General features: G+C 36.6%; 1 protein-coding gene across 1 annotated transcript; it reads right to left on the bottom strand.

The window, feature by feature from the left end:
- Positions 1–27196, bottom strand: LOC101658008 (MOB-like protein phocein). Its single transcript, XM_004701518.3, has 8 exons — positions 27116–27196; positions 23382–23444; positions 10100–10200; positions 6360–6402; positions 6081–6167; positions 3142–3221; positions 2091–2202; positions 1–1965 (listed from the first exon to the last, which is right to left on the bottom strand). Exons 1-8 carry the CDS (start codon positions 27173–27175, stop codon positions 1834–1836), a joined length of 678 nt encoding a protein of 225 aa, XP_004701575.1. The 5' UTR covers positions 27176–27196; the 3' UTR covers positions 1–1833.
- Positions 27197–27236: the final 40 nt, after the last annotated feature.

The following is a 27236-nucleotide window of genomic DNA, read 5'->3' as shown; positions in this document are numbered from 1 at the left end:
TAAGTAAGAAAAAAATCATATTTTATTTCCCCATTAACACCAAGCCATATTATTCAAAATGTTTCAAAATACTACACTAGATCACCAATCCTTATCACTGCCTTAGTTCAAATCTTCAAGAAAATAATCAAGCAATAGAAATCCACTGTGAAACACCTTTCAGAGCAAACAGTTATATTCTTATTTATAATTAACTTAGTCTCTCAATATTTAGCAAGTTCATTTAAAAATTACTATCCCACTGGTTTATAGTGACATTAATAGAACATAATTTTAAAATCAACATTCTTTCACTGTGAACACAGAACTTCCTAAAACATAATGTGGATTGGGCTCAGTAATGACTTGTATGCTATGATAGCACTGTTTAAAGCCAAATTGACTGGCAGGTTTGGAAAGGCATAAACTATATATACACTCTCAGTATGTCTAATTCCCACATTTTTTTTTTGCTATACACACTTGTCTCATATTATATAAATCACTCCCTCAAATAAAAAAAATTAAGATGAATACATTGGATCTGTTTCAACACAATCCTTCAAAATGAAAAAGTCTCTCATGTTGGTTCAATCTGTTCAAGAAATAGATTTCACTATTTTCTTCACTGTATGAACAATCTTTTCACCTGAAGTATCTTATTACAATCATTTTGCATAAGACCTCCAATGCTTTGTTAAAAACTGCATTATTGAGTCAGCAGCTGAATCCTTAAGACAATTATAAAGTCCAAACAACACATGACCATTCATCAACACCCTTGAAACCTATGATTATTGCAAATTACTGATGAGACAAAATATGCACGTAGAAGGGTGCAAAATAAATACTACAGTATTTTTCCAATTCCATCTGAATGTTGCCCAGATGGTTAAAGGAAAAGATCAGTATTACTAAACAGAAAAATTAAACTATTTTAAAGACTTTTCTAATTAGAACAACTTTACAAAACAAAGGTAAGAGCCTATGCCAATACATTTTTTTTCCTGTAGTGTAATGTAATTGCTAATATTGAGGTATAATGTGTAAGCAATTAATACAAATATATAAGTATAATCCACCACTAAATAACAGTTTGGTGAAAAGCTTCTAAGTGAATATAGTTCAGAAAGGGGGTTAAGGAAATTGAGAAGAGGTGGGCCAAGAGGGTTTCCAGTAGGAACGTCAGCTATGTGCCTTATCATCATCATCTTCATCCTACACATAGGAGTCCATTATTGCAAAAAGGTAAATCCTTTTAAATTATTCAGACCAAGAATACACTTTATGTAGCAACTAACACTTCAGGTTGAATTTTTACATTTTAGATATACATATGATCATATATGCATATCAAAAAATAAACAGAATTATATACGATTTTATATCATACCTGAAATACTGAGTCAAAACTGAACTATGCATGTACTATAGAATTTTCTAGAATACCTAAACTCAAGTGTAAAATAAAGGCAAATGTTAAGATTTAAGTAAATGGCTTGTGCGAAACCTCAAGCTCACTCATCTTTTTACAGATGGGTTTATTTGATGAGGATTGTGATCCAATGATTGTTTAGCAGCAATTTTACCAAACTGTAAATTCTTTTATTAACAGGCATTATAAACAGGTAACACTAATCTTATTTAAAAACCATGAGTGCCACACCAGTGAATGAATATACAGCTCATGAATAACTTAAAAAGTATTTCCCATTTTAAAAGGCAATACACAGCATACAAAAACCTGTACTAAACAAAGAAGCTAAATATGGGTACATGATTGATGTGTCTAAAATTATATACAGTACATAATTAATGCTAATTATGTGTCCAGTACATTTTGCATTACTCCCTTCATGCTTCACTTTCCCCAGAAACTGAGTTCTGAACTTCCTCTTCTAAAATTGGTACAATCAAGTTATCCTTGGACATCAAATTATATTTCATCACAAATTTTGTAAACCGGTGACACAAAAATGTTTCATTCTGTAGGGAGGGAAAACAAAGTGTTAATTTATTATTCAAAACAAAAATAACCACGAATAACATCAAAATATATTATTCTTCTTTTGAATAAGAATGTACCAGGCTAATTAGTGAAACATACTTACTTCATATTCATCAAATATCTGCCGGTGATGAAAATAAGCGTGTGAAAATATTCTATAAATCCTACGACATACTGATCCTAGTTTTGCTACGGAAGATTCCTTTATGCTAACCCTAGAATTGGAAAAGAAACAACAGATTCACAGAGTTGGAAAGAATCTTCTCATTTCACAAATGTGGAAACGAAAACAAGTGACTAGCCCGGGGTCACAGTGTTAGGAAGTAGTCATGGCAAAGTCTGGCATCCCTGTTCTTCACGCCCTGGCTAGTTTTCTTTCTACCTAACCACAGTGCTTAAACGACTATTACACATTTTAGGGCTGTCTTACTGATGAGTGCTGCATTGTTACAGTAAAATGAATCTGACAACTCAAAACATAAGAAAAAAATTGAAGACGTGAATACTTTGCTAACTAACAGTGACTAAAACTATGGAATTATTGTTTTATTCTATAGTACTAAGCTATTTTGTTTGTTTAGAAAAAATTAAATACGTATTTTTAGGGTTGGTTTGGGGTTTTTTTTAAACATAGGTTACTGAGGCAATGCAATGCAATATTTTTCCTTTACATGGTTCACATGAACTATCTGCAATTATGTTTCCAAATCCACCCATCTAGTAACAAATATCTAAAGGGTCTTCGACTCTTCAAAATATCACTAATTCAACAGTATACACAGGGTTTTTCCTAGATCTTAAAAATCTATAAGCACGGGTAAGGAATCTTTAAAAAACAAGCAGTCCAACTTGAGAAATTTTACTCTCCTGGCATGCTGGATAATGGGAGGCTGAGCTACTAACTGGAGAACACGAGAGGAAGAGCCTTGGAGAACAGCAGCCGGAACCAGCCTCAAAGAAACTAGTCTCTCAGTCTCGGGAGCTGACTCTACTAGTCTAAGCCACAATTCTAACTTCAAAACTGGAATAATTTTGAACAAGTCAAATATACAACATTAAAAAACAATTACAAAAATAGCCAACTAATTTTAGTTTTAAAGCATCAATTTGTTCAATTAAATCTAAAAAACAGTAATATTTAAGTTTTTGTTTACCTGCTAGGAAAATATTTATTGCTATTCAGAAGGCAGGCAGCACCATCAAGTGTGTGCCTAGTGTAGTCTATAGCAGGACACTATAAAAGAAAGGATAAAAAATGTATTACCAAGGAGCTCCACCTCTTAAATCAGGCATATATTACATTCACAGTACATTTCAATTTGGACTACCCACTTTTCAAGTGCTCTATAGTAACCTGTGGCACACTGCTGCCATTATAAGACAGTATAACATTAAACTTTAACTGCTTTCTGGATTTTTCTTCAGAGTTGGAGAACAAATTCTGCCTCAGTTCATTTGGGGATAACTATCCTGATCTGTACAAAATGTAACAGCAAAAAGTGGACAAAATGTAGGGGACAAACTATGTAGTATATTCACAGATAGATGAGAAATCATTCATATAATCTTTTGTAAAAACTTTTATTCCCCAAAACAAAAAACAAATAACTTTTATTCCCCCCACCAAATTACAATGTTAATGGCGTGATTACAAATGGCTTAACGGAAAGGGCTTGTAGATAATAAGTTACCACCTGTGTCACCTACAATCACTATTTGTACTATTAGCACTATTTGCTGCAATGCCTCTCTTTAATTCTCAAGTGCACTAAATGAACCTTGTAGGTACTAAGTACCCTGCCTCTTCCATTTCAAAATATGCCCATTTCCTTTAATCAATAAAAGCAACCTTTTTTTCCCCTAGTTTCTTAACTACATAGTTACCCAAGAGTCTTTTAAAAAGTTATTTCTGATGATGTAAGATATGAAAGTAATAATCTATAACTTATCAAGGGTTCGTGAGGGACGAAGGGTGGGCGGGGGAGGAAGAGGAAAGAAATGGGGAGCTGATATCAGGGCCTCAAGTGGGAAGAGAATGCTTTGAAAATGATGGTGGCAGCATATGTGCAAATGTGCCTGACACAATGGATGAATGTATGGATTGTGATAAGAGATGTAAGAGGCCCCAATAAAAGTATTTAATTTAAAAAAAAGTTCTTTCTTTAAACTTTGTATTTATTTGTATTATAGTAACCTCATTACATACAAGGGAGGGCTTCACAAAGTTCATAGAAAAATTATACTATCTTCTAATACCTTTTCCTCCCAGGAACTTTTTGAAGTCCTCTTATCCAATAAGCATTTGAAGGTCTTACTATCATTCTCTTGACATATGGACAATTCAAAGAAGCTGGGCCTCAGCAGGCAGTATTGCAATTTTAAGACTCAAGGTTCCCTGCTCTTAAATGTTGATGATTATCTACATGGATAATTTAGTGACACTGATTGTATTCCTCAAGTTGTGCAACCATTATCACTCTACTTTTATAAGTTGTTCATCCCTTTTTAAGGTAAACTCATTGCTCCCTAAGGTTCCTGCCTAATCTTTCAAACTGCTATCGTCAATTTGATCCAAATCATTCTTAAAAGAGCAAAATGGCCAAAACAAGACTTTTTACTAGTTAATGGTGTTAAGACAGTGGGAGATTATTTTGGGTTTAAAGATTGGTGCATCTAGCCTCTGTGGCTCCAGAATGTCTGAAATCACGAGATTTTAAAATTCTGTCTGCATTTCCCCTCTTTTGATTATGATTCTACTTTGGGATCTTGGATTAAAATACTCAATAGAGTGGCAAAGCATCATCTAGTTCTGGTCTCATGGCCAAGAAGGCAACCTGTTCAAAGAGGCACTGAGCCACACATCCAATTCCACCTCAGATTCTGACTTTCTTTGTTCCAGGTGAATAGAAACCAATGGTTGTACCTTGGATGGCTGCTTGCAAGCTTCTACAAGGCCAGACATTACACAAAGAACTAGGAGATAGAACAGAAGAACTAAAAATGTTATTAGGCTAATTAACTTGGGTGTCTTTAGAAATCATGACTGAAAACCTTCAAACCAAGGATCTACATCCCATGAGGAATTGGTTGCACATAAATCACCTCACTGACCATTAATCAAGGAAATAAATAGATCTGACAATGGGAGTATAAAGAAGTATAAATAAGTCACATATTATACCAGTAACTAGACAGCATTTCCACTCAAAAGTAAGAATGCATTTTTAAGATTTATCAAAATATAACTAGCCCTCTTGATTCAGCTCCCTTATTTTAAGTATTACAATATTCGCTGCACTATTTATCCAAGTTCAGAGAATTCTCATTGAAATTGCTATGTAGCTTTTTCTGGATATGGCCTGATATACAAGCTTAATATTGCTTCAATTAACTATTATAAAAGATTGTAATACCTTGAATTAAATCACTACCAAATCTGTACTATTCACTTAGAGAGGTATCAAATGTTCCTATTTTGAATTCACCCCTTTTCAAGCAAAAGAACACCAGATATCTATTGACTTTGCAACTAGAAAGTCACTTGTCTTTAAGCCTTAGAAGCATGTCAACACAACGGCTGTCTGAAGATCTGCAATTCTACAGAACTAGCCCAGTGTCTTCAATACGTATACTGTCAAGTAAAGGGAAAGACTACAGATTAAAAATGAATGCAGATTAAAAGAAACACAAAGAAATGTCAAGGACATTTTTGAGACGCCTAGAAAAACTGAATATAAATGGGGTATCAAATGATATAAAGGAATCATTTAAAAGATGAAGCAAGTTCTATAAATAGAATTTCATCTAAAGATGAAATTGTTCTGTAAACAATTGCTACCTATTCTCTCATTTTAACAAAAATGAACGAGGAAAAAAAGCAACATGGATAATATCTTTGATGTACAATCAATTTGGAAAGGAAGTATTTATGGTGGATTTCAATAACAGGTTAACAAACATCAATAAAATATGGAGGAATATACTGACTTGCTTAATAAATTAAGCATCAACTAGCAACCACCAACAGTTCATCTTAACAAACGAAGCAATCATGACTGAAACAAGAACCTAAACAAGTTTCATAAACCCTCACCTCTTTTGGAGTTTTGTGAGCTGCACAAAGAAAAATCCACTGCTCAGTTGCTGTCATCTGAGTACATGTATCTGGATGGCACTCACTCTGTTAAAAATAATTATGTTTCTTAATATGCAAAGTAATGAAAAAGTGTGCCATCTGGGTACTAAACAACCATGTGAAATTGTAGAAGAAAATAATCAGACATTTTGGCTGAATCATTGTAAGACATTCAGTTACAAAAACAGAAAAATAATGGAACTTTTGACTACAGCTTTAATTTAAACAAAAGATTACCTGAAGTTTGACAGCAAGTCCATTTAGCTCAAGGCAGAACTGCCTAAAAATGCAAATACATAAATGAAAAAAATCATATCTAATCTTCAGTTCGTTTTAGAACATAACTGTAAAATGAGAATCCCATCAATAACACCCTCCATACTTTCCCATCAACCATTACTAAAACAACCTGACTTGATTGACATTCCTCCCAGAGATTTTCAGAATGAAAACAAAACCCACCAGCCCTAATAATGTTTAAAATTGGAGCTCCGTAAATTGATTATGCTCATACAATGAAAACAGTACAATTTATCAGGGGAGTGATTTGGAAATAATCACCAAGGCCCGTAGGAAATGACTACTCTTTGATTAAACCACTTTTCCATAATGTATGCTAATAAAATAATGCAGGTAGACCCTGGCAAAGGTGCTAGCTTGAACTTTACACACATAAGAGGAAAGTTTTAGAGACATTATGAATGATAAAATAATTCTGGAAATAGTAAAACATTAGTATATATAAACACACAAGAGAATATTTACATGTAGTCAGAGCAAGATTCCAGGGTACAAGAATTTATGTATATGCATATACATATACATATTAAAAAACCAGAAAAAGTATTTGTTCATATTCATTTCCCAAGTTTTATTCTGATTATAAGACACACTGCTTATAAAAATTCAAACATCAAATAAATATTATAAAAGATAAATAATTCTATCATTTCCTCCTTAAAGATAACTATTACTTACACACAATTTTCTATGCACAGATTAAAATATATTTATCAGTAATGGGATATCACACATAATTGTATAACCTGTTTTTTTACTTTATCTTGTGCATTTTTCTATGCTGTATCAGTCTCCTTAAAATTGACACACTTATGAATTACAAAACAGAGAGCAATACACAGCAGTACGCAATTATTTTTTTAATAAAGGAAGAATGGAGAAAATTATATTACATTGGGCTAGTAATGTTAGAGATAACAGAATGAGAAAGCAATTAATATTCTATATCACAAAGATAACTTATTTTATTTTTTGTTTTTGTTTTTTTTTTGAGCTGCATTTTATTTTTTATTTATTTATTTATTTTAACATTTTATTAGGGGCTCATACAACTGTTATCCCAATCCATACACACATCAATTGTGTAAAGCGCATTTGTACATCGTTTCTCAAGATAACTTATTTTATAGCTATCAAAATACTGCATGTATTCCCTCTAAAAGTTCTACCTAGAAAATTTAGCTTACCGTATTATTCCTATACTTTAAGTACTACATTTCACTACCAAATAGATGAAAACACTTTAGCTCCCTACAAATGCAATGCTAAAACCCTGAGGTGAGTCCCTGGGTTTACTTCTGGGTGCACAAATAATTAAGCGCTGGTTTGCTAATTGAAAAATTAGTTTCCTGAGACCTTGGGAAAGGCTGGTGACCACTTTTTTAAAAATCAGCCACTGAAAACCCTACAGAGCTTGTAACATCATTAAATAAAATGTGTATGATCTAATTTGCTCTGTAAACTTTCACCTGTACCACAGTAGTGTTCAAAAGAAAAGCAAAAATAACTATAGAACATAATTCTACTCTGACACACCCGAGCTCACCACAAGTTGGAGATGACTCCATGACAACTGGGTTTTGTGTCTTTTTATTTTGATGTTTTACAATTTATTGAGGCTTGGTTTGTGGCCTAACATATGGTCCATTCTGAGACTGTTCCATGTGCACTTGAAAAGTGAATACTGAAATGCTGACACATTCCTCTATGTGTGTATGAGGTCAAGTTGGTTGATTTGTGTCTAGTTCTTCTGTGTCTCTGCTTTTCTTCCTAGTTGTTCTAGCCTTCGACCAGTGACATGTTAAAAACTCCCATTATTGTCGTCTATTTTCTTCTTCAATTCTGTTAAGATTATGATTTATGCAATTTAAGAGTTTCACTGGGCATACAGATATGATGGTTATGTCTTTTGTTCAATTGACCCTTTAATATCCTTCTTTTGTCTCTTATGCTGGTTTTTGTCTTTAAGTCCATTTTATCATAAGTTTAATATCGCCACCGCTGCTCTATTTTGATTGTTGCTAGCTTGATATTTTTTCCATCTTTTGATTTTTAAAAATCTATTTTTGACAACTGCTTTTTATCATAGAAGAAACCAAACTAAAAAGCTCTCACTTGTTAAGAATGATGCTGCGGGGACTGGAGGCAGGCAGGGAAAGAACCTGCTTATTTTCATCATTCATTCCAACAGGTAAAAAAAATATTTTCAAGACAGATCAAATAAATCAGAGCATATACTGTAACAGTTTTCTACCTTGAGTTATGGTGTTGTTAGCTAGCATCAAGTCGAACCCTGACTCATGGAGACCCTGCAAATAACATTAGATCACTGTGATCTACAGTATTATTTCCTTTTTTAAAAAAAATCTATAGTATTTTCACTGGCTGATTTTTGGAAGTAGATTAAACTTTAATTAACTTTAATTTCAGATATTAAAGTCTCTTCCACATCATAATGACACTTAAGCCTCCAATGGCAGATGAGTGGTAGTCGTGCTGAGGCCCATCAGCAAGGGATCACATCTGGGGCTGCTGTAGAGGGGAGAATTCTACTACTGATCCACCAGTGTCCTTCATCCTAGGTTATAAGAATGCAAAAATACCTACAAGCTCATACCTTCACTTATCAAACCTTTTAAGATGTATTTATTTTTTAAAGTAGATCTAGTCATCAAGTTAAACCAGCAAAACCATGACACAGAAGAGAAATAAGTCCCCTGAAATTGCTATACATTATCTTAGCAGTATCAATACCAGATGGTATCAAGAAGGGGGAAAAGTGCCTTGTTGGGGGGGAAAAAAGTACCTTGTCTATAATTTCAGATCTTCATCACAGAAAAGGTAATCTATTTTTGTAGAAAAAGTCATATTTTCAACTCATAATTCATCTCCGGCCCCCATTTGAACTGGATGGGTAATGAATTCAAGAAAGAACCTTTGTCGCTACCTCTATAATTAACTCTACTTATTTATCAAACATTTTCTCATCCAAAATGATATCTTGAAAAAATCTCTATTTACTAAAGTAAAGAAAGTTCACAATAATTCATAAGTATGGAGTTGATCAAATTGCAGATTTCAACAGGGGTGATCCTCTGTTGTTAGTTCCCTCTCAGTTGCAACCACCCACACATGTATAGAGTAGAACTGCTCCATTATGTTTTCAAGATTATGATCTTTCAGAAACAGATCAACAGGCCTGTCTTCCAAGATGCCTCTGAGTGGGTTCAAATTGCCATCCTTTTGGTAGTAGGAAAGAGCTTAACCTTTTGTGCCACGCAAGGACTCCTAGAGGTGAACCTCTATAAAGAAATAAAATGAGTTGAAAACGGAAGCAATGCATTTGTGCTTCAGAGCGAGGATTAAGAAAACCCAGGTAAAAAAGATAATTAGGTCAAAATCTATAAACATTATAATGTTAGAGGCAGGCCCTGAAGGTAATTATTGTACAAGTAACCAACCAGTTTTGAAACCACAAGGGCAACACATAACTTGATCTGAAATATTCAGTAGATAACCAAGTTGAGAACCTTAAACACTGAAATCACAAGAGCTTTAGAATTTGGCTTTTTGGTCTGTAGTTATATAGTGAATTCTATGAGTAATGTTCATCTCAATAACACAAATTATTTTTACTAGAAGTATTACTATTGTTTTAGTATCTTATAAGAACCTACCTTAAATGTTCATACTTCCATACACCTTCATCTTGGCCTTCAGGTGGTTCAAGAATTTTGTCAATATTGGAGCAATCTGCCCTTATGTTTTGTTGAATATACTATGAAAAAAAATGTTTTCTTGTGGTTAATGAAAATATTATGCTACTTGGTAAATCTGATGTTAAATATAGACAATTTTGAATACTTACTGATTCTTCTATTCAACTTTCGGGTTATATATTAAATAGAGAACCAAGTATAGAATCATAATCAGCAAGTGAAAAGAAAGGAGGTAACCCTTACCTATTCTTCTGTAATTCAACTTCTTTGGGATAAGATCTACTACATAAATGCCAACATGTATACTTACCAGGATTAGAACTGGGATCAAAATTGCAAACCATAATTTTCAAAGAATATAGACAAGTGGCTCTCAAACTTCCTAATGCCATGACACTTTAATATAGTTCCTCATGTTATTTTTGTTGCTACTTCATAACTGTAATTTTGCTACTGTTACAAATCGTCATGTAAATATCTAATATGGAGGATGTATTTTCATTGTTACAAATTGAACATAATTAAAGCATAATGATGAATCACAAAAATATGTAACTATATATTGTGAAATATTTATTTCTAATGACAAATAAATGAAATTTTGTCTTGAAGAACGGTGTAGCATGGGTAACAGTCTTCACACCAGTTATTCACATGTTGGTGCATCTGCATGTGGGCAGACCCACCTGGAGATGGATAGAGGAGCGGTATCTCGGTTCCTAAGACCACTGGAAATGTGTTTTCCAATGGTCTTAGGCGACCCCTGTGAAAGGGTTGTTCGGCCCCCAAAGGGATCACCACCACAGCTTGAGAACCGCTGATATAGACAAAGAACACATAACTGCAATAGATATTTTATGATTTCATTTATCAAGTAAAATTATAGAGAAAGAAGAGTAGTTGCTTGCACTAGCAACACACCACAAGCCATCACAGTACAATAGACAGATAAATGGGGAATAAATGGAGGTGCAAAACTCATAAATGCAAACTCACTGCCATCAAGTCAATTCCAATTGATAGCAAACCTGTTGGACAAAGCAGAACTGCCCCTGAGGGTTTCCTCTTTTCCCAAGCTCTCAAAGCCTCAGCCTTAGCTCCAGGCAAATCTACAAAGACAGCAAAAGCAAGTAGCAACAGAAAACTACAGGAGACAAAACTCTGAAGACAAGGACCTTTCATCTCCATGGAAACTCCAAATAGTGACCCATACAGCTGTTTATGAAGTAAAAGGCACACCTCAGATCTATGCACCCGTAGCTCTGACTCTAATTATCATACTACAAACTTCAATAACTAAGCTAATACAGAAACTTTGAGTTCTGTTGGCCACTGGGATTCAAGTAGCACTGTGAAGCGTTTGAAAACTGAACTGTCATTGGACGTACAGCCCACGACAAGCAGTTGGAAAGTTGTAGACTACAAATAAGAAGGACATGCTTGATACTCAAAAAGGGAGCACAAAAGATACAGGTGCTATGGCAAATTGTGGCGAAAAAATTAGATGGTGGCCAGCTATCATAAAATAGCATCTGGGTGTTAAAGGCTTTTGTCCACAGGAGCAGCCATCTAATCAAGATATCAACTAAGTCCACATAAAGCACACCATCATCAGTCACTGAAGGACTGTAAATCATGTAATTCAAAATTGAAGGAGGGATTAGTGTAAGAACCTAAACTGTGAACATCCAGTGGCAAAAAGCTATGGATGACAATAGGAACCCAAAATCCATTTGTGGGAAAGACACAGGAAACAAGCCTCCGGTGAACTAACTCCCTCTATCCACAATTGAGGGAGGGGAGGAAAGGGTTCTGAACAGAGTGCAGTGGAGAGAAGAGTACAGAAGATCAAAGGCATATATCTGACTCGAACAGTTAAAACTTTGTCAGTCGATTCCCCCACCTCCATAGGCATGCCAGATCTGATCTGGTTTTCAACATTTCCTGTATTTTTGTTTTGTTTTGTTTTGATTTGTTCATATTAGAGTGTATCTCAGATGTGTTATGTCGTCAGAAGTCACCCTTTGAGGGTTGTCGAACGGATCACTGAAGACAAATGGGTGCATAAGCAAATGTGGTGAAGAAAGCTGATGGTGCCCGGCTATCAAAAAGTATAGCGTCTGGGGTCTTAAAGGCTTGAAGGTAATCAAGCGGCCATCTAGCTCAGAAGCAACAAAGCCCACATGGAAGAAGCACACCAGCCTATGCAACCACGAGTTGTCGAAGGGATCAGGTGTAAGGCATCATCAGAACAAAAAATCTTACCATAGTGAATGATGGGGGGAGTGCAGAGTGGAGATCCAAAGCCCATTAGTAGGCCACTGGAGATCCCCTTGCAGAGGGGTCTCGGGGAGGAGATGAGCCAGTCAGGGTGCGATGTAACAATGATGAGAAATACAACCTTCCTCTAGTTCCTAAAGGTTTCCTCCCCGCTCCCACTACCATGACTCGAATTCGATCTTGCAAGACTGGCTAGACCAGAGGAGGTACACTGGTACAGATAGGAACTGAAAATACAGGGAATCCAGGACGGATGAGCCCTATAGGACCAGTGGTATGAGTGGCAAAACAGGGTGGGTAAAGGGGGAATGGGTAGGAAAGAGGGAACCGATTACATGGAACTGTGTGTGACCTCCTCCCTGGGGGACAGACAATCAAAAAGTGGATGAAGGGAGACGTCGGACAGGGCAAGATATGACAAAATAACCATTTATAAACTATCAAGGGCTCATGCGGGAGGGGGGAGCGGGGAGGGAGGGGAAAAATGAGGACCTAATGTCGGGGGTTTAAATGGAGAGAAAATGTTTTGAGAAACGATGTACAAATGTGCTTTACACAATTGATGTGTGTATGGATTGGGATAACAGTTGTATGAGCCCCAAATAAAATGATTTTTTTTAAAGAAAAAAAAAAAAAGAAGTCACCCTTTGAAGCTGTGTTAAATGTTTTTGTTTTCCAGTATATGAAACTCAAGAATGCTGAAACTATAGGGATATCGAGTAGACTAAGGGTTTCGGGGGGAGAGGGGGTTGGTAAAAAGGAGATGATGTCAAGTAGTCTAGGAAGAAAAAAATGTTTGGAAACTGATTGTGGCTGCAACTGTATAATTCTGGTTCACATGATAGAACTATGAAATGATATATGTATTAATATAATACAATAATTATAATAAAATAAAATTGATATTGGTAATGACTGTACAATTCTTAAAATGATTATATTATTGAATTGTACGTTTTGTGAATTATACCCAATAAAACTGTCAAATTAAATTTAAATAAACAAGGCATATATATGACTGCTAAAACAAAAACATCAACAGTATCCATGGGTTTAAACAAAACCAGATTAATAGCATAATACTCAAAATGATTCAAGATATAATCCAAAATTATTTGGTATAGAAAGATTATGTGACCATCTTTCAAATATTTTAAAGCATCTTTTAGAAAAATGCTTTAACAAGAAATTACAAATGCTCGAATAAAAGTTGAAAGATCAGGATTAGCAAGAAAAGAGATATAAAGAGACAGGTGAAAATTTTAGAACTGAAAATAGAGTGACAGAGTTTCACTGGATAGACTCAATAACAGAATTGGGTAAATAAACTTGAAGATAGATAAAGATAAAAGATTTAATCTAAGGTCCCTGGGTTACCTAATGGTTTGTTCTTTATTATTAACAAAAAATTGAATAACAAAGAAAACAGGTTTTTAAAACATTAATAATAAACAGCCTTAAGAACCTATCTGACAAGGTACAAAATTTGTATGACAAATTTTTTCCCAACAGTTTTATTGGCAAATAATTAATGTTTCATACATTCAATAGTTCGATCACATCAAGAATTGAACAATCACCACCACAATGAACTTTAAAACATTTTCTTCAATCTTTTACTCATCATTATTAGCTCTGTATGAAGAATTTGTAGGCCACCTTGTAGGACAATATCAGACTATCAGAAAAGGAAGAGAATGTGGTGCTAGAAAAATTTATTTACCAAAATAGCTGAAAAGTTCTCAAGTGTAGCAAACATATAACCTTAAAGATTTACCTGAGTGAGCACCAAATATGATAAAACCAAAGAAATTCATGCTTAGATACGTCATATGAATGTGGAATTTGGACTATGAACAAGGAGGGCTGAACTAGAACTGATACATTAGAATGGTGTTAGTAAGAGAATACTGAATATACCATAGACTACCAAGAGAAAAAAACAAATTAATCTCAGAAGAAGTATAGCCAGAATGATATTTAAAAAAATAAAGGAAAAAAATCTTTATGAAGCCAGAGAAAATCAACATGACTAATATAAGAATAATACTATGCCTGGTAGGGCTTGATCAAGGGCAATGTAACCAAGAGGAGTTACTAAAACCCAAATGAAGGCCGAACATGATAGTGAGACAAGCAGAAAGTAAAAGGAAACAGAGGAAAGAACTAGGAGGCAAAGGGCATTTATAGAGGTCTAAATACAGGCATGTACATATATAAATATACTTATAAATAACGACAGGGAAATAGATCTATGTCCATATATTTACATGTTAAGAATTAAGGTAGCAGACAGACATTGGGCCTCTATTCAAGTACTCCCTCAATGTAAGAACACTTTGTTCTAATAACCTGGCACTCCATGATGCTCACCTTCCAGACACGATCACCGAAGACAAAATGGGTACATATGCAAATGTGATGAAGAAAGTTGATGGTGCCTGGCTATCAAAAGATACAGCACCTGGGGTCTTAAAGATAAACAAGCGGCCATCTAGCTGAGAAGCAACAAAGTCCACATGGAGGAAGCACACCAACCTGTGTGATCATGAGGTGTCGGTCGATGGGATCAGGTATCAGGCATCAAAGAACCAGAACAAAAAATCCTATCAATGTGAATGAGGGGGAGTGCGGAGTGGGAACCCCAAGCTCATTTGTAGACAACTGGACATCCCCTTAGAGAAGGGTCACAAGGAAGAGACAAGCCAGTCTGGGTGCAGTATAGCACCGCTGAAACATACAACTTTCCTCTAGTTCAGTGGTTCTCAACTTGTGGGTTGCAACCCCTTTGAGGGTCAAACAACTCTTTCACATGGGTAGCCTAATACAGCCTGCATATCAGATATTTACATTACGATTCATAACAGTAGCAAACTTACAGTTATGAAGTTGCAATGAAAATAATTTTATGGTTGGGGGTCACCACACCTGAGGAACTGTATTAAAGGGTCGCAGCATTAGGAACATTGAGAACCACTGCTCTAGTTCTTTAATGCTTCCCCCACCGCCACCGCCACCACCCTCCTGCAACTATCATGACCCCATTCTATCTTACAAATCTGGCTAGACCAGAGCTTGTACACTGGTACAGAGAAGAGCTTGAAACACAGGGAATCCAGGACAGATAAACCCCGCAGGATCAATAATGAGAATAGTAATACCAGAAGGGGAAGGGAAGGTGGGAAAGGGGGAACCAATGATCACAACAATCTACAAAAAACAGGACGAACAAAAGAAAAGCAGGTGAAGGGAGACATCAGTCAGTGTAAGACATGAAAAAGTGATCATTTATCAATTATCAAGGGTTCTTGAGGGAGAAGTACTCCTACTTGAGGGAGGGCAAAAAAAAAAGTTGATGCTAAGGGCTCCAGCAGAAAAAAAGTTTTGAAAATGATGATGGCAACAAACATACAAATGTGCTTGACACAATGGAAGGATGTATAGATTGTAATAAGTGCTGTAAGACCCCCAATAAAATGATTTAAAAAAACAAGAAATGACTTCTGGTTTCTATCAGAAACCATTCAGTAACGTGGCACATTTTAAAATTCACAAAATAAGAAAAACGTCAACCCAGAATCTATAGCCAACAAAAATACCTTTCAGGAATAATTGTAAATTAAAGATATTTTTGGGTAAAGAAAACTAAAGAGAATTTTCAGCCAGCTGACTACTTTAAAATAATTTTAAAGGAAGGTTTTCAGATAAGAGGAAATAAATAGAGAGAAACTTGCAAGGAGTGAAGGAACAACCGAAATGGAAACTTTTGGATCTACATGTTGTACTTTTTGTTTTTCACTTTACACTACTGTTTTGTTGTTTTGTACTTTACACTACTGTTTCCTTAAGAAAGCCTCTGGTGGCACAAATGGTTAAATGCTTAACTACAAGCAAAAGGTTGGTGATTTTAACTTACCTAGAGGCCCTTTGAAGACAGGCCTAGAGCTAAGCTTGCAGAGGAGCAAGTCTTGAAACCCGATGGAGTTCTGCTCTGCATACAGAGCAGCCAGAGAACCAACCCAGCTAACAATACTACCCTAAGTTCTTCAAGATGTTTAGCAGTTGAAAGTAAAAAATATAACATTGTCTGATAAGGCTTTTAATGTATGCAGACTTAATATTGATGACAACTATAAAGGAAGAAACGGAAGAGGGATATATATATATGATTGTTAGCTGTTGTCGAGTGAATACTAACTCAGCAATCCCAAGTATTTTAGACTAGAACTGTGCTCTATAGAATTTTCACTGTACCTCTCACCTTTTCACAAGCATCAAAGTGTGTTAACTATTTGTACCAATCGGAGACTCCCTGGATAGTGATAAAGTTAGCTAGCTTCTAATTAAAATGATGAACTACTCATTCTAAGTGGAGAGTAAAAATTAAAATATATATTTTGTAAACCCTAGAATAACCTTAAGGAGCCCTAGTGACATAGTGGGTTGTGCAGTGGGCTGCTAACTCTAAGATCAGCAGTTTAGAACCACAGCTGCTCTGTTGAAGGAAAATGATGGTTTCTATACTCTCAAAGAGAGTTACAATCTCAGAAACCCACCAAGGTAGTTCTACCTGTGTCCTATTGTGTCACAATGAGTCAGAACTGACTTAATGGCAATGACTGACTGACTGAAACCTTTAAAAGCATTACAGGAAGAGATATAGTCAAAAGTACACAGATGTATAAAAATGGAATATTAAAAAATGCTCAAATAATAAACTCGAAAAAAGGCAGATAAAGGGAAACAGAAGAAAATAACACACAAAAGTAACAAGTCAAATAAACGTAATAAAATGGTAGGCACATATACAAACATATTTATCAGGAATTATATCGACTATATTGATCTAAATATACTAATTGAAAGATAAAGATGGTCAGAATACATCTTTAAAAAGCGACCTAACTAGCAACCATGAAAAATACAACTTTCCTCTAGTTCCTAAATGCTTCCTCCCCCCGCCCCTCCCCCCACTTTCATGATCCGAATTCTACCTTGCAAGTCTGGCTAGACCAGAGGGTGTACAATGGTACAGATAGGAACTGGAAACACAGGGAATCCAGGGCGGATGATCACTTCAGGAACAGTGGTGTGAGTGGCGATACTGGGAGCACAGAGGGAGAGTGGGTTGGAAAGGGGCAACTGATTACAAGGATCTACATATGACCTCCTCTCTGGGGAACGGACAGCGGAGAGGTGGGTGAAGGGAGATGTCAGACAGGGCAAGATATGACAAAATAATAAGGGCTCATGAGGGGGAGGGGAGCGGGGAGGGAGGGGAAAAAATGAGGACCTGATGCCAGGGGTTTTAGTGGAAAGCAAATGTTTTGAGAATGATGAGGGCAATGAACATACAAAATGTGCTTTACACAATTGATGTATGTATGGATTATGATAAGAGTTGTATGAACCCCTAATAAAACGATTAAAAACAAAAAACAAAACAAGTAGAAGCTGTGGGGGGAAAAAAAGTGACCTAACTATTAGGTTGTCTATAAGAAACCCACTTCAAACATAGTAAATAGGTTAAGAGAATAAAGGTAAAAAGACATCACAAAAAAACAGGAATCAAAAGAAAGTTGAAGTGGCTGTGCTTTATCACAAAAAGCAGACTTCAGAGAAAGGAACAAGGAACAGAAAACACATGGCATAGAGATAACATTGCATAGTTATATGGAAGGCAGATTTTTGGCCTATGTGTTTACGTGTGAGTTCTGCCAATATGTGAAATGGACAAGTTACTTCACTATGCCTCAATCTTTTGACCTTTAAAATGAGGGTAAGTATTTACCTCATAAATCATTGGGGAAAAAAGAAATAATAATATGCTTCAAATGTTCCACTTTTCCATATTTTGAACCACCCCTGTATAAAGTATTTAACATAATGTATGGCAAAAATAGACATTTAATATGATCTATTATAAATATTTTTCTAAAAACAGTCAACTTCCATTTTTGATAGAAAAAATATTTGTCCTCTTAATTTTTCTCAATTTTAGATCATGTAGCTTTAAAGTTTCTATGTCTTTATCTTCCATGAGCCTAACTCAATGCTAACTACATAGAATAAGCCCAATATATACTGGTTAATTGGCTCAAGTCCACAATTCATGTACTGAAGTCTAAAAAGGCTGGCCTGTGCAACAATAATTTCCTTTTCTCAACAGTGTTTTAAATTCTATACCATTGGCTAAATAAGGAATGGTTACATTTTCTCTATCATAAAATGATAATGTCTCCCCCCCAAAAAAAGATAATGTCTCAAAGGGAACCAGACACATATATAAACCATAGACATACGAATGGATTTGGGGCTACCATTTTAATTCCATCCCCAATCTAAGAACAGTTTGCTCTTATATCATGGCCCTGATTGATGTTCACTCTGATGAAGAAATCACTGACAACATAGGTGCTATAGCAAAATGTGAAGAAACAAGATGGTGGCTGGCTATCAGAAAGTCTTAAAGGTTTATCTTCAAACAAGTAACCAATCAAGTGAGGTGTCAACTAAGTCCACATGGAAGAAACACACCAGCCTGTGTGATCCAAGGATTGTAAATAATTAAGTCCAAATCTGAAAGAAAGGTATCAGAGCTTAAATCCTGAAGACTTGGTTTACAGAAGATTACGAATGACAGTGGAAGCTCAAAATCCATCTGCAGGGCCCCCACATGCACTATCTGGTAAATCCCCTCTGACCATAGTCCAGGGATATCAGTAGCCTTGCTATCAGACAGAGAGTACTGTAAAGTCAATTATGGCAGATATATTTAGGTTAAAATGTAACATAATTTTAAAATTTTCTTTTTGACCCATTTTAAAGTTGTTTCAGTTTTTAGTATCTTCTGCTTTCTTTTGACTGGGGTTTTTCTGTTTTGTTTTGTCGTCGGGTTGTTTGTTTGCTTCCTGTTTACGTTTTGTACCATTTTCTGTATATGAAATGCAGGCTAAAACAACAACAGTGAAAGAAATTCAGGATACGTAAATCTACAGAGACAGTAACTGGATTAATAATTAACTAGTACGGTGGCAGGGGTGGCAGGGGAAGCTGGGGGCAATGGGAGCTAACAACAGTGAGTACAAGAAGAAACTGTTCTGATATTGATTGTGGTGATGACTACAACTCTTTAATATGATCGAATGATTAAATTGTATGATGTGAATCATATGCCAACAAAAGCACTTTTTAAAAAATCGCTGATCGACAACATTTTTTTTTAATTTAAATCATTTTATTGGGAGCTTGTACAACTCATCGCAATCCATACATACATCCACTGTGTCAAGCACATTTGTACATTTGTTGCCCTCATCATTCTCACATTTGCTTTCCACTTGAGCTCTTGGAATCAGCTCACTTTCCCCCCCCCCCCTCCCTCCCGAACCCTTGTTAATTTATAAATTATTATTCTGTCATGTCTTACACTGCCCGACATCTCCCTTCATCCACTTTTCTGTTGTCCATCCCCCAGGGAGGTTATATGTAGATCCTTGTAATCGGTTCCCCCTTTCTGCGCCCTCTACCCTCCTGGTATCATCACTCTCACCACTGGTCCTGAGGGGTTCATCTGTCCTGGATTCCCTGTGTTTCCAGTTGCTATCTGCACCAGTGTACATCCTCTGGTCTAGCCAGGTTTGTAAGGTAGAATTGGGATCATGAGAGTGGCGGGGGAGGAAGAATTTAAGAACTAGAGGAAAGTTGTGTTTTATCTATACTACACTGCACCCTGAGTGACTCGTCTCCTCCCCGCTACGCCTCTGCCAAGGGATATCCAGTTGCCTACAGATGAGCCTTGGGTCCCCACCCCGCACTACCCCCTCATTCATAATGATATGATTTTTTGTTCTTTGGTGCTTGATATCTGATCCCTTCAACACCTCGTGATCACATAGGCTGGTGTGCTTCTTCCATGTGGGCTTTGTTGCTTCAGGGCAAGATGGCCGCTTGTTAACCTGCAAGCCTTTAAGACCCCAGATGCTATATCTCTCGATAGGCGGCCAGGCACCATCAGACTTCTTCATTCACCACATTTGCTTATGCACACATTTGTCTTCAGCAATCATGTTGGGAAGGTAGGTATCATGGAATGTCCGTTTAATTGAGCAAAGTGTTCTTGTATTGAGGGAGTACTTGAGTGGAGGCCCAATGTCCATCTGCTACCTTAATACTAAACTTACAAATATATGTACATAGATCTATTTCCCCATCATCATATAAAAATATATTTACATATGTACATGCCTATATTAGGCCTCTACATATGCCCTTTGCCTCCTACTTCTTTCCTCTATTTCCTTTTACTTTCCTCTTATCCCATTATCATGGTCAGCCTTCATTTGGGTTTCAGTAATTCCTCTCGGTTACATTGCCTGTAAACAACGTATTCTTAAAAGGCAACAAACAAAACTATTTATCCAGGAATGTTCTTCTACTTCTTGTGTTAAATTTCTTAGCATCATACTGAATCTATCCTGAAGCTCCTAAATGCTACCATTAAGTTACTACTAAGATTATCAAAGGAGCCCTGGTGGCACCGTGGTTAAGCATTAGGCTTCTAACTGCAAGATGAGTTGAACATTACGAGGACAAGTTTTAAATATTAAAAAATATATATATTTCCCAAGATTTTCAAATAATATAGTCTACACTAAACCAAACCCAGTGCCATCAAATCTATTTGGATGCACAGCAACCCTACAGGACAAAGGAGAACTGGTCCTTACATTTTCTGAGTGTGTAAATCTTTATGGGAGTAGTCAGCATCCATCTTTACCCCTCTGCATGGCTGGTGGTTTTGAAATGAAGACCTTGCAGATTCTGACTGATCACCCTGGGGCTCTTTGAAAGCTGATAAATACCTACTTTTACTATCTGGCTATCAAACAGCCCAAAAGCTTCTCTTTATGGCACAGTTTCTCTCTAAAAATGTTACTTAACAGGTGCCTAATCCAATATTCTAGTGTATGCTAATTTCTGTTATTCTCATATTAATTCCTTTTAAAAAAAAGTTTTTTATTCATTTACTATTGTTCACTGCTGTGTACTTGAGGACAGCCACATGTTTCAGAAAGAAATGTTACCCAGTCCTGCGTTCTGTATGGTTCTCAGTAGCTAGGCCTTTCTTTTAAGGCATCTCTGGATAGATTCAAATCTCCAACTTTACTATTAGCAGGCAAGTATGTTAACAGTTTATACCACCCAGGGACTACCCTTATTCATAGCCATGTTTAAAGTTGTGCTTTATTCAAAGTCAGTGGCCAATATAGGTATTAAGATAATCACAGGAATAATAGGTAGATCAGCAAGCTGGAATGAGGAGAACCAGGAAAGGGAGCCTCTTCTTTACTTGTTCAATGGTCAAGACTTACGATGACCCTTAAACAGATCTACTATCCTGACCTGGGAGTGCAGTAGGCAGGGAGTGAAGTCAGGGCCAAGACTGGAAAGCGGAGTATTCTACTGCTCTTGTTTTTTTAGCAGGGAGCATAGTACCTGAGATCCTATTCATCTTGGCCTCTCTGTTTTGTCCATGCTTTCCCTTGTAAGTGAATGCATTTCTTTTATACATTTACCAAGATGTCACATGTTCTACAGGAGGAGCATAAAATTTGGAGCTAAACTGACTTAGGTTTGAGTTTTGCTTTCTTGTTAATAATCTGAGCTACTTCCCGGTTCCAAACCCCAGTTTTCTCCTTGGTTAATGGAGATATTACTATACACTAGTGGAAGAATGTAAAAGGTTGGTCCTCAGTTTGGAGACTTAGAAAACTGCTTTTACCAGCATGTATTATCAGCTACCTGAGAACACACATATATTATAGCTTATGTATCTATGTATGTATATGTGATGTGGAATTTAAAGGAAACTCTAAAGAAATACCAATTTCCAGTGATGGATTCTTCTGGTTTTATTTCTCTGCATCCTTCACCCTTCAGGATATCTGGTAGCAAGGCGTCAGTTGTAGATAGTGTGAACATCTGCTCTACTTGGTTCTAGAAACTTCTCTTTTGGATAGACTGAGCTTGTATATTTAAGAGAAGTGGTGCTAAGCCGGAGCTCTATTTTCTAAAAGGTCATTGAAGGAGAACACAGTTACTGGAATCTGTGTCCGAGCCTCTAAGACTGTCCTGTTCATCTTTGCATGCCCTGTGTTTACATGTTCGTTTTATTAATACATGAGGGATAGTAGTTTTCTTTAAAGTTAATTAAATTCTGTGGTTTTATAACTGTCCTCTGGAAATATTAACCAAGTTTATCAGATTCTTCGGGGAATTCCTGCCTGATTTTTTTTTTACTAAATCATTTTATTGGGGGTTCTTACACCAATCCATACATCAATTGTATCAAGCACATTTGTACATATGTTGCCACCATCATTTCCAAACATTTTCTTTCTATTTGAGCCCTTTGTATCACAACTCTTATCACAATCCATACGTACAACCACTGTGTCAGGCACATTTGTTGCCATCATCATTCTCGAAACATTTGCTTTCTACTTAAGCCCTCGTACCAGCTCCTCATTTTCCCCCCTCCCTCCCCTCCTATTAATTCCTTAATGCAATCTTGAGTAACTAGCTATGCAAACTACCTTTTGAAATTCCATATTCCATTCATTATATAAGAACTTTTAAAACTTTTTAAAAAGAGAAGTAATGGTAATTGAAATCAAAACATAAAGCTTAGATAAATGTTCTCAAGTGTTATTTGTTTCTACTATATTGGTTAAAGTATATTATTCATTTCCAATTAAATTCATTGTAAAATAAAATTTGGCATTTCAATTTGGTGCATTTTAACAGACACTGAAATGTATTTAAGTATGATTATAGTTTAAAATGCTATCTTAAAGCAAAATGAAAGCTGATAAAAGTTATAAGTTACAAGTGGTCATTCCATTAATTCAATGGAATCCAATTTGTGCCAAGTTTCAAAAGAAATTACTACTATTACCTGCTGAACAGCCAATGTACTATCCATCTCATCAAAGGATTCATCAGGCCAATTATAGAAATCCTGTATTTTAAAAAAAATAATGGTTAAGGCACACAGTTACAAAGAAGATGCAAAACTTAATTTTAATTCTTAAGAAGTATCTGAAAGGCTTTATAAGGTAATTATAAATATGCAAAGTAAAAGAAAATCTTTTCAATATTTTTAAATGAACATCAAGATTTTACTTAATTATATTACAAATAACATATTCTTCTCCAATTATGGTAACAACTAACAGCTAATAAATTACTTGGCTGTACCTAAAAAAACAAAACAAAACATTCTTTTCCAATCATCAAACACCTCAAAGAACTAAAAAAAATTCCTAGACTTAAAAAAATGAATTGGGCTGTACCTAATATGAATAGGATTTAGTAGCCAATTTACTGTACCATAAATATTATTTTAGACAGCCACTGAAAATATTATCTAATTCCAAATACTGCTTTAATATTCTAAAATACACACTCTGTCAAAAAGTAGTCATCTATATATCTAAATAGAACAGCCTATTTTTTGGTCATAACATTGAAAATATACTTCATAAAACAACCACTCAACATGTTCTACATATATAGTACAATGACATTACTAATCACGGTTTTCATTGTAGCACCATCCTCAATATTGATACTCATTGTTTTACCTCCATTAATTTAGACTGTCCTTTAAAATTCTCCCGTTTTAATATTATTGCTCTCAATTTGATCTTATTATTTCTTTAAGAGAGTGTACTCTCAAGGTGAATATTCCTTCCCAGTTGGCTAAACTGTTGTTTAAAGATGATATAATGAGTAGGGTTAGTTCATGATTTAAGGATTATTCCAAGGCAATAGACACAAGGATTCCTCTGCTCACAACGGGTCCAATAAATCTGGCTTTTATAAGAATTTGAAATTTTTAGTCCACATTCCCCCTCCCTTTGACAGGTAAAACACCTTTTAAGATGAGTTACCTTTGTGGAATGTCTTGCAGGGGTTCTGAACATTTCTGGAGATGATTCAGAAGAACTTTACCATTAAGTATTTTTGCCAATAATCTACATCAACATAAATGTCTCCAAATATCTTGGGCAAAAAATTAAATTGGAGAATACATTTTCCATATACTAAACACCATATAGATAAAAGTTTAAGAAAGCACAAAGCATGCTTATGGGTGTGTGTATGTGTACCCATGTAGTATATATATTATATATAACATACACATACAAATAAAAGTATAAAAAGGGAATGACAACCACCAAATCACCTGGGTAGGAATGGGGATAAGAGAAAACGCAGGAAAATGTGACCCACGGGAACTCAACTATATTAGCAAGGTTTTTTAATTCTGAGGGTAGGTAATAGGTACACCATTTTAAAACATCTTAAACATCTAATACCCTTAAAAAATTTTATAGCCACTCTATCTGGATTAAACTAAACTAGTAATCGTCTGATTATGGAAAAATATCAAAAGATAAAGACAATCTTCTGGAAACTGTGCAAGGATAGCACCTCAATAACCAAACCAAACTCACTGTCATGGAGGTGATTCCTAAAGGACAGAGCAGAATTGCTCCAGTAGGTCTGAGACTTAACTCTGTCTGCAAAGCAGATGGTAGCTTCAAACTGCTGCCTTTCCAGTTAGCAACCCAACACATACCCACTACCATTAGGGCCCTTAGCATCTAAACAACTCATCAAAAATCAAACTCACTACCATCGAGTCTGTTCCAACTCATAGCAACTCTATACACCACCAAGGATTCTTCAGCATCTAAACAGTAATCTTTAAACTTTTCCTATAAAATTTCATTAAATCATGTTTCCAACAATCCACTTTGCCCATTCTTTCCTTTACAGTTTTAAGGGTGTTTATAGAACATTAGAAACCATATACAGTGATCTATAGATAAGATATAAAGAAAGCTAACTGGAAATTAAATGTTTTACCGCATCATAACTGACATATTTCAGACACACAAAAAGAACCAAGTATCACACCTTCTGTCAATATTCTTAATTAAGTCAACAAACCCGTACTGAACACTAGTTATATACCAATACAGCAATCTTTTACCAACTTTAAAAAAAAGAAAGGTAGAAAGATACCCAGCTTACAGGGTTGGCTTTCTAAATGTATCACTTTATAATAAACCTATTTTACTGAAGGAAATTAATGTGATAGGCAAGTAATAGGAGATGATATTGCTTAAGCATCATGTTTTTTTAATGCTTATCTTTTTCTGTTACAGGTTATTCTACAACCTTGATCTATGACATTGTGGAAAAAATAAAGATTTCCTATATGTGACTTACAGATGACAACATAGCAAACAGATGTGTTAGAATATTAACTTCAATACTGTTTCCTAGCTTTTCAAATGTAAGAAATTGAGTTAATAAAAATGAGAATAGTGCTTAGTATGTGAGTACATTTCTGAATATAGAAATACAAAAGTTGATCACTGAAGGATCAGAAATTATGTTTCCAAAATGAAAGGCTATGAGGTGAGGGGCAGGAGAGTATTTAGAAGAATTTGGAGAAATTCTTTGGTTGAGAAAGCATACATCCACCAGACATTGTATGTAACTATACAGTAGTAAGACCACAAAACTGTCAACAGAAGTGACTGCTGGTTTAATGTCACTCTGTAAGCCTTTCAAAATAAATCCTGTGAAGTTCAGTACTAGAAGCAATGTATGAAAGAGGAACGATCTGTAACCTTGAACAAATCCAGTCCACTCTCTGGACTCAGTTTCCTCATGTTACATGCATCCGGGACGGTGCCCGGGCTGGTTAACTCCTCTTCAGAGTTCTCCCTTTAATTCTGTGCAATGACGATCTTCTCAGACACAGCCAGCGCTGTGGCTGTTTCCTGTTTTCTTTTGTCATCTTATATCACTCACGTTTAAAGATGACATTTTGAACACACCTCTTCAGAGCATCTTTTTGCGAACAAGCCATTTTGGCTGGGCAGATCAAGCACCTGACGTCTAAACGCCAATTTGTTTTTGTGTTAGAAGTGGGAGGGCATCCAATCTTTTGCAAAGCTCAGGAACTATTACCTCCAAACAAGCACCAACTCATCCCAGAGAGCGAGTTGCCCTACGAAAAGTTGGAAGGCTGACGATCAGTTCATTCTCGGTCCCGCGAGGGCTGGCATCTAACAAGTCACAACTTGACCACGGAACTGGCAGCGCCAGACAACAGCAGCAGAGGTGGCCGCAGACACACGGGATGAATTGTACATGACCGCCCCTCGGCGCCGGCGGCCGCGCGGCGGGGCAGGTACGTCGCCGTGCGGGCAGAGCCGCGGCGGGGCGAGGTGGGCGGCGTTTGCACCCCTCCCACCTCACAGGAAGCCCCGGGGTCTCCACCTGGCCAGGCCGCGCCCCTGCGGCACCGACCAGGTGGAGGTCCGAACGAGCCACCAACAGGCAGCCGCCTCCGGGGGGCTCCCGGCCCCAGGCCTCCGAGAACCCAGCCCGCGACCCCCAGGCGCCCTTCACGTCCAGCCCCAAGTCCCGGCTCCGGCAGGCCGCCGCCTCGGCCAAACTGAGGACCGACGGCTCCGGAAGAGCAGGCCAGGCACCAGTGCCCTCGCCCGCCTGCCCCCTGGCCCGGCCTCAGCTCCTCTTGGGCTTCCAGGCGCTGTGCGGCTGGGCACCAAGCGCTCCCAGCTGGAAATAATGGGGAGACAGTACCTGAGCCTTGGTGCCCGGTCTGTTTCTCCTCAGCACTGCCGTCCCCTCCGCCATGACCATAGTGCCAGAGTCTGTGCGGCTGGAGTCGGTACCCGGATGTAAGGGGGGCGGGGGTGGTTGC

This window comes from Echinops telfairi, unplaced genomic scaffold (assembly GCF_000313985.2).
Source record: "Echinops telfairi isolate 266 unplaced genomic scaffold, ASM31398v2 ScPeMD7_3;HRSCAF=10, whole genome shotgun sequence".
In the NCBI taxonomy this organism is placed as follows: Eukaryota; Metazoa; Chordata; class Mammalia; order Afrosoricida; family Tenrecidae; genus Echinops; species Echinops telfairi.
Note: the sequence above shows the minus strand (reverse complement) of the source record. Positions and strands in the feature narration are given on the sequence as shown.

Bases quoted from the DNA above. Each gene is read 5' to 3' on its own strand.
- LOC101658008 (XM_004701518.3), bottom strand. From the start codon at position 27,175: ATGGTCATGGCGGAGGGGACGGCAGTGCTGAGGAGAAACAGACCGGGC. The intron at 10,201-23,381 runs GTAATAGTAGTA...TTTTTTTCATAG, and splicing joins GTACATTGGCTGTTCAGCAG to TATATTCAACAAAACATAAG. The intron at 3,222-6,080 runs GTGAGGGTTTAT...TTTCTTTTATAG, and splicing joins CTCACAAAACTCCAAAAGAG to TGTCCTGCTATAGACTACAC.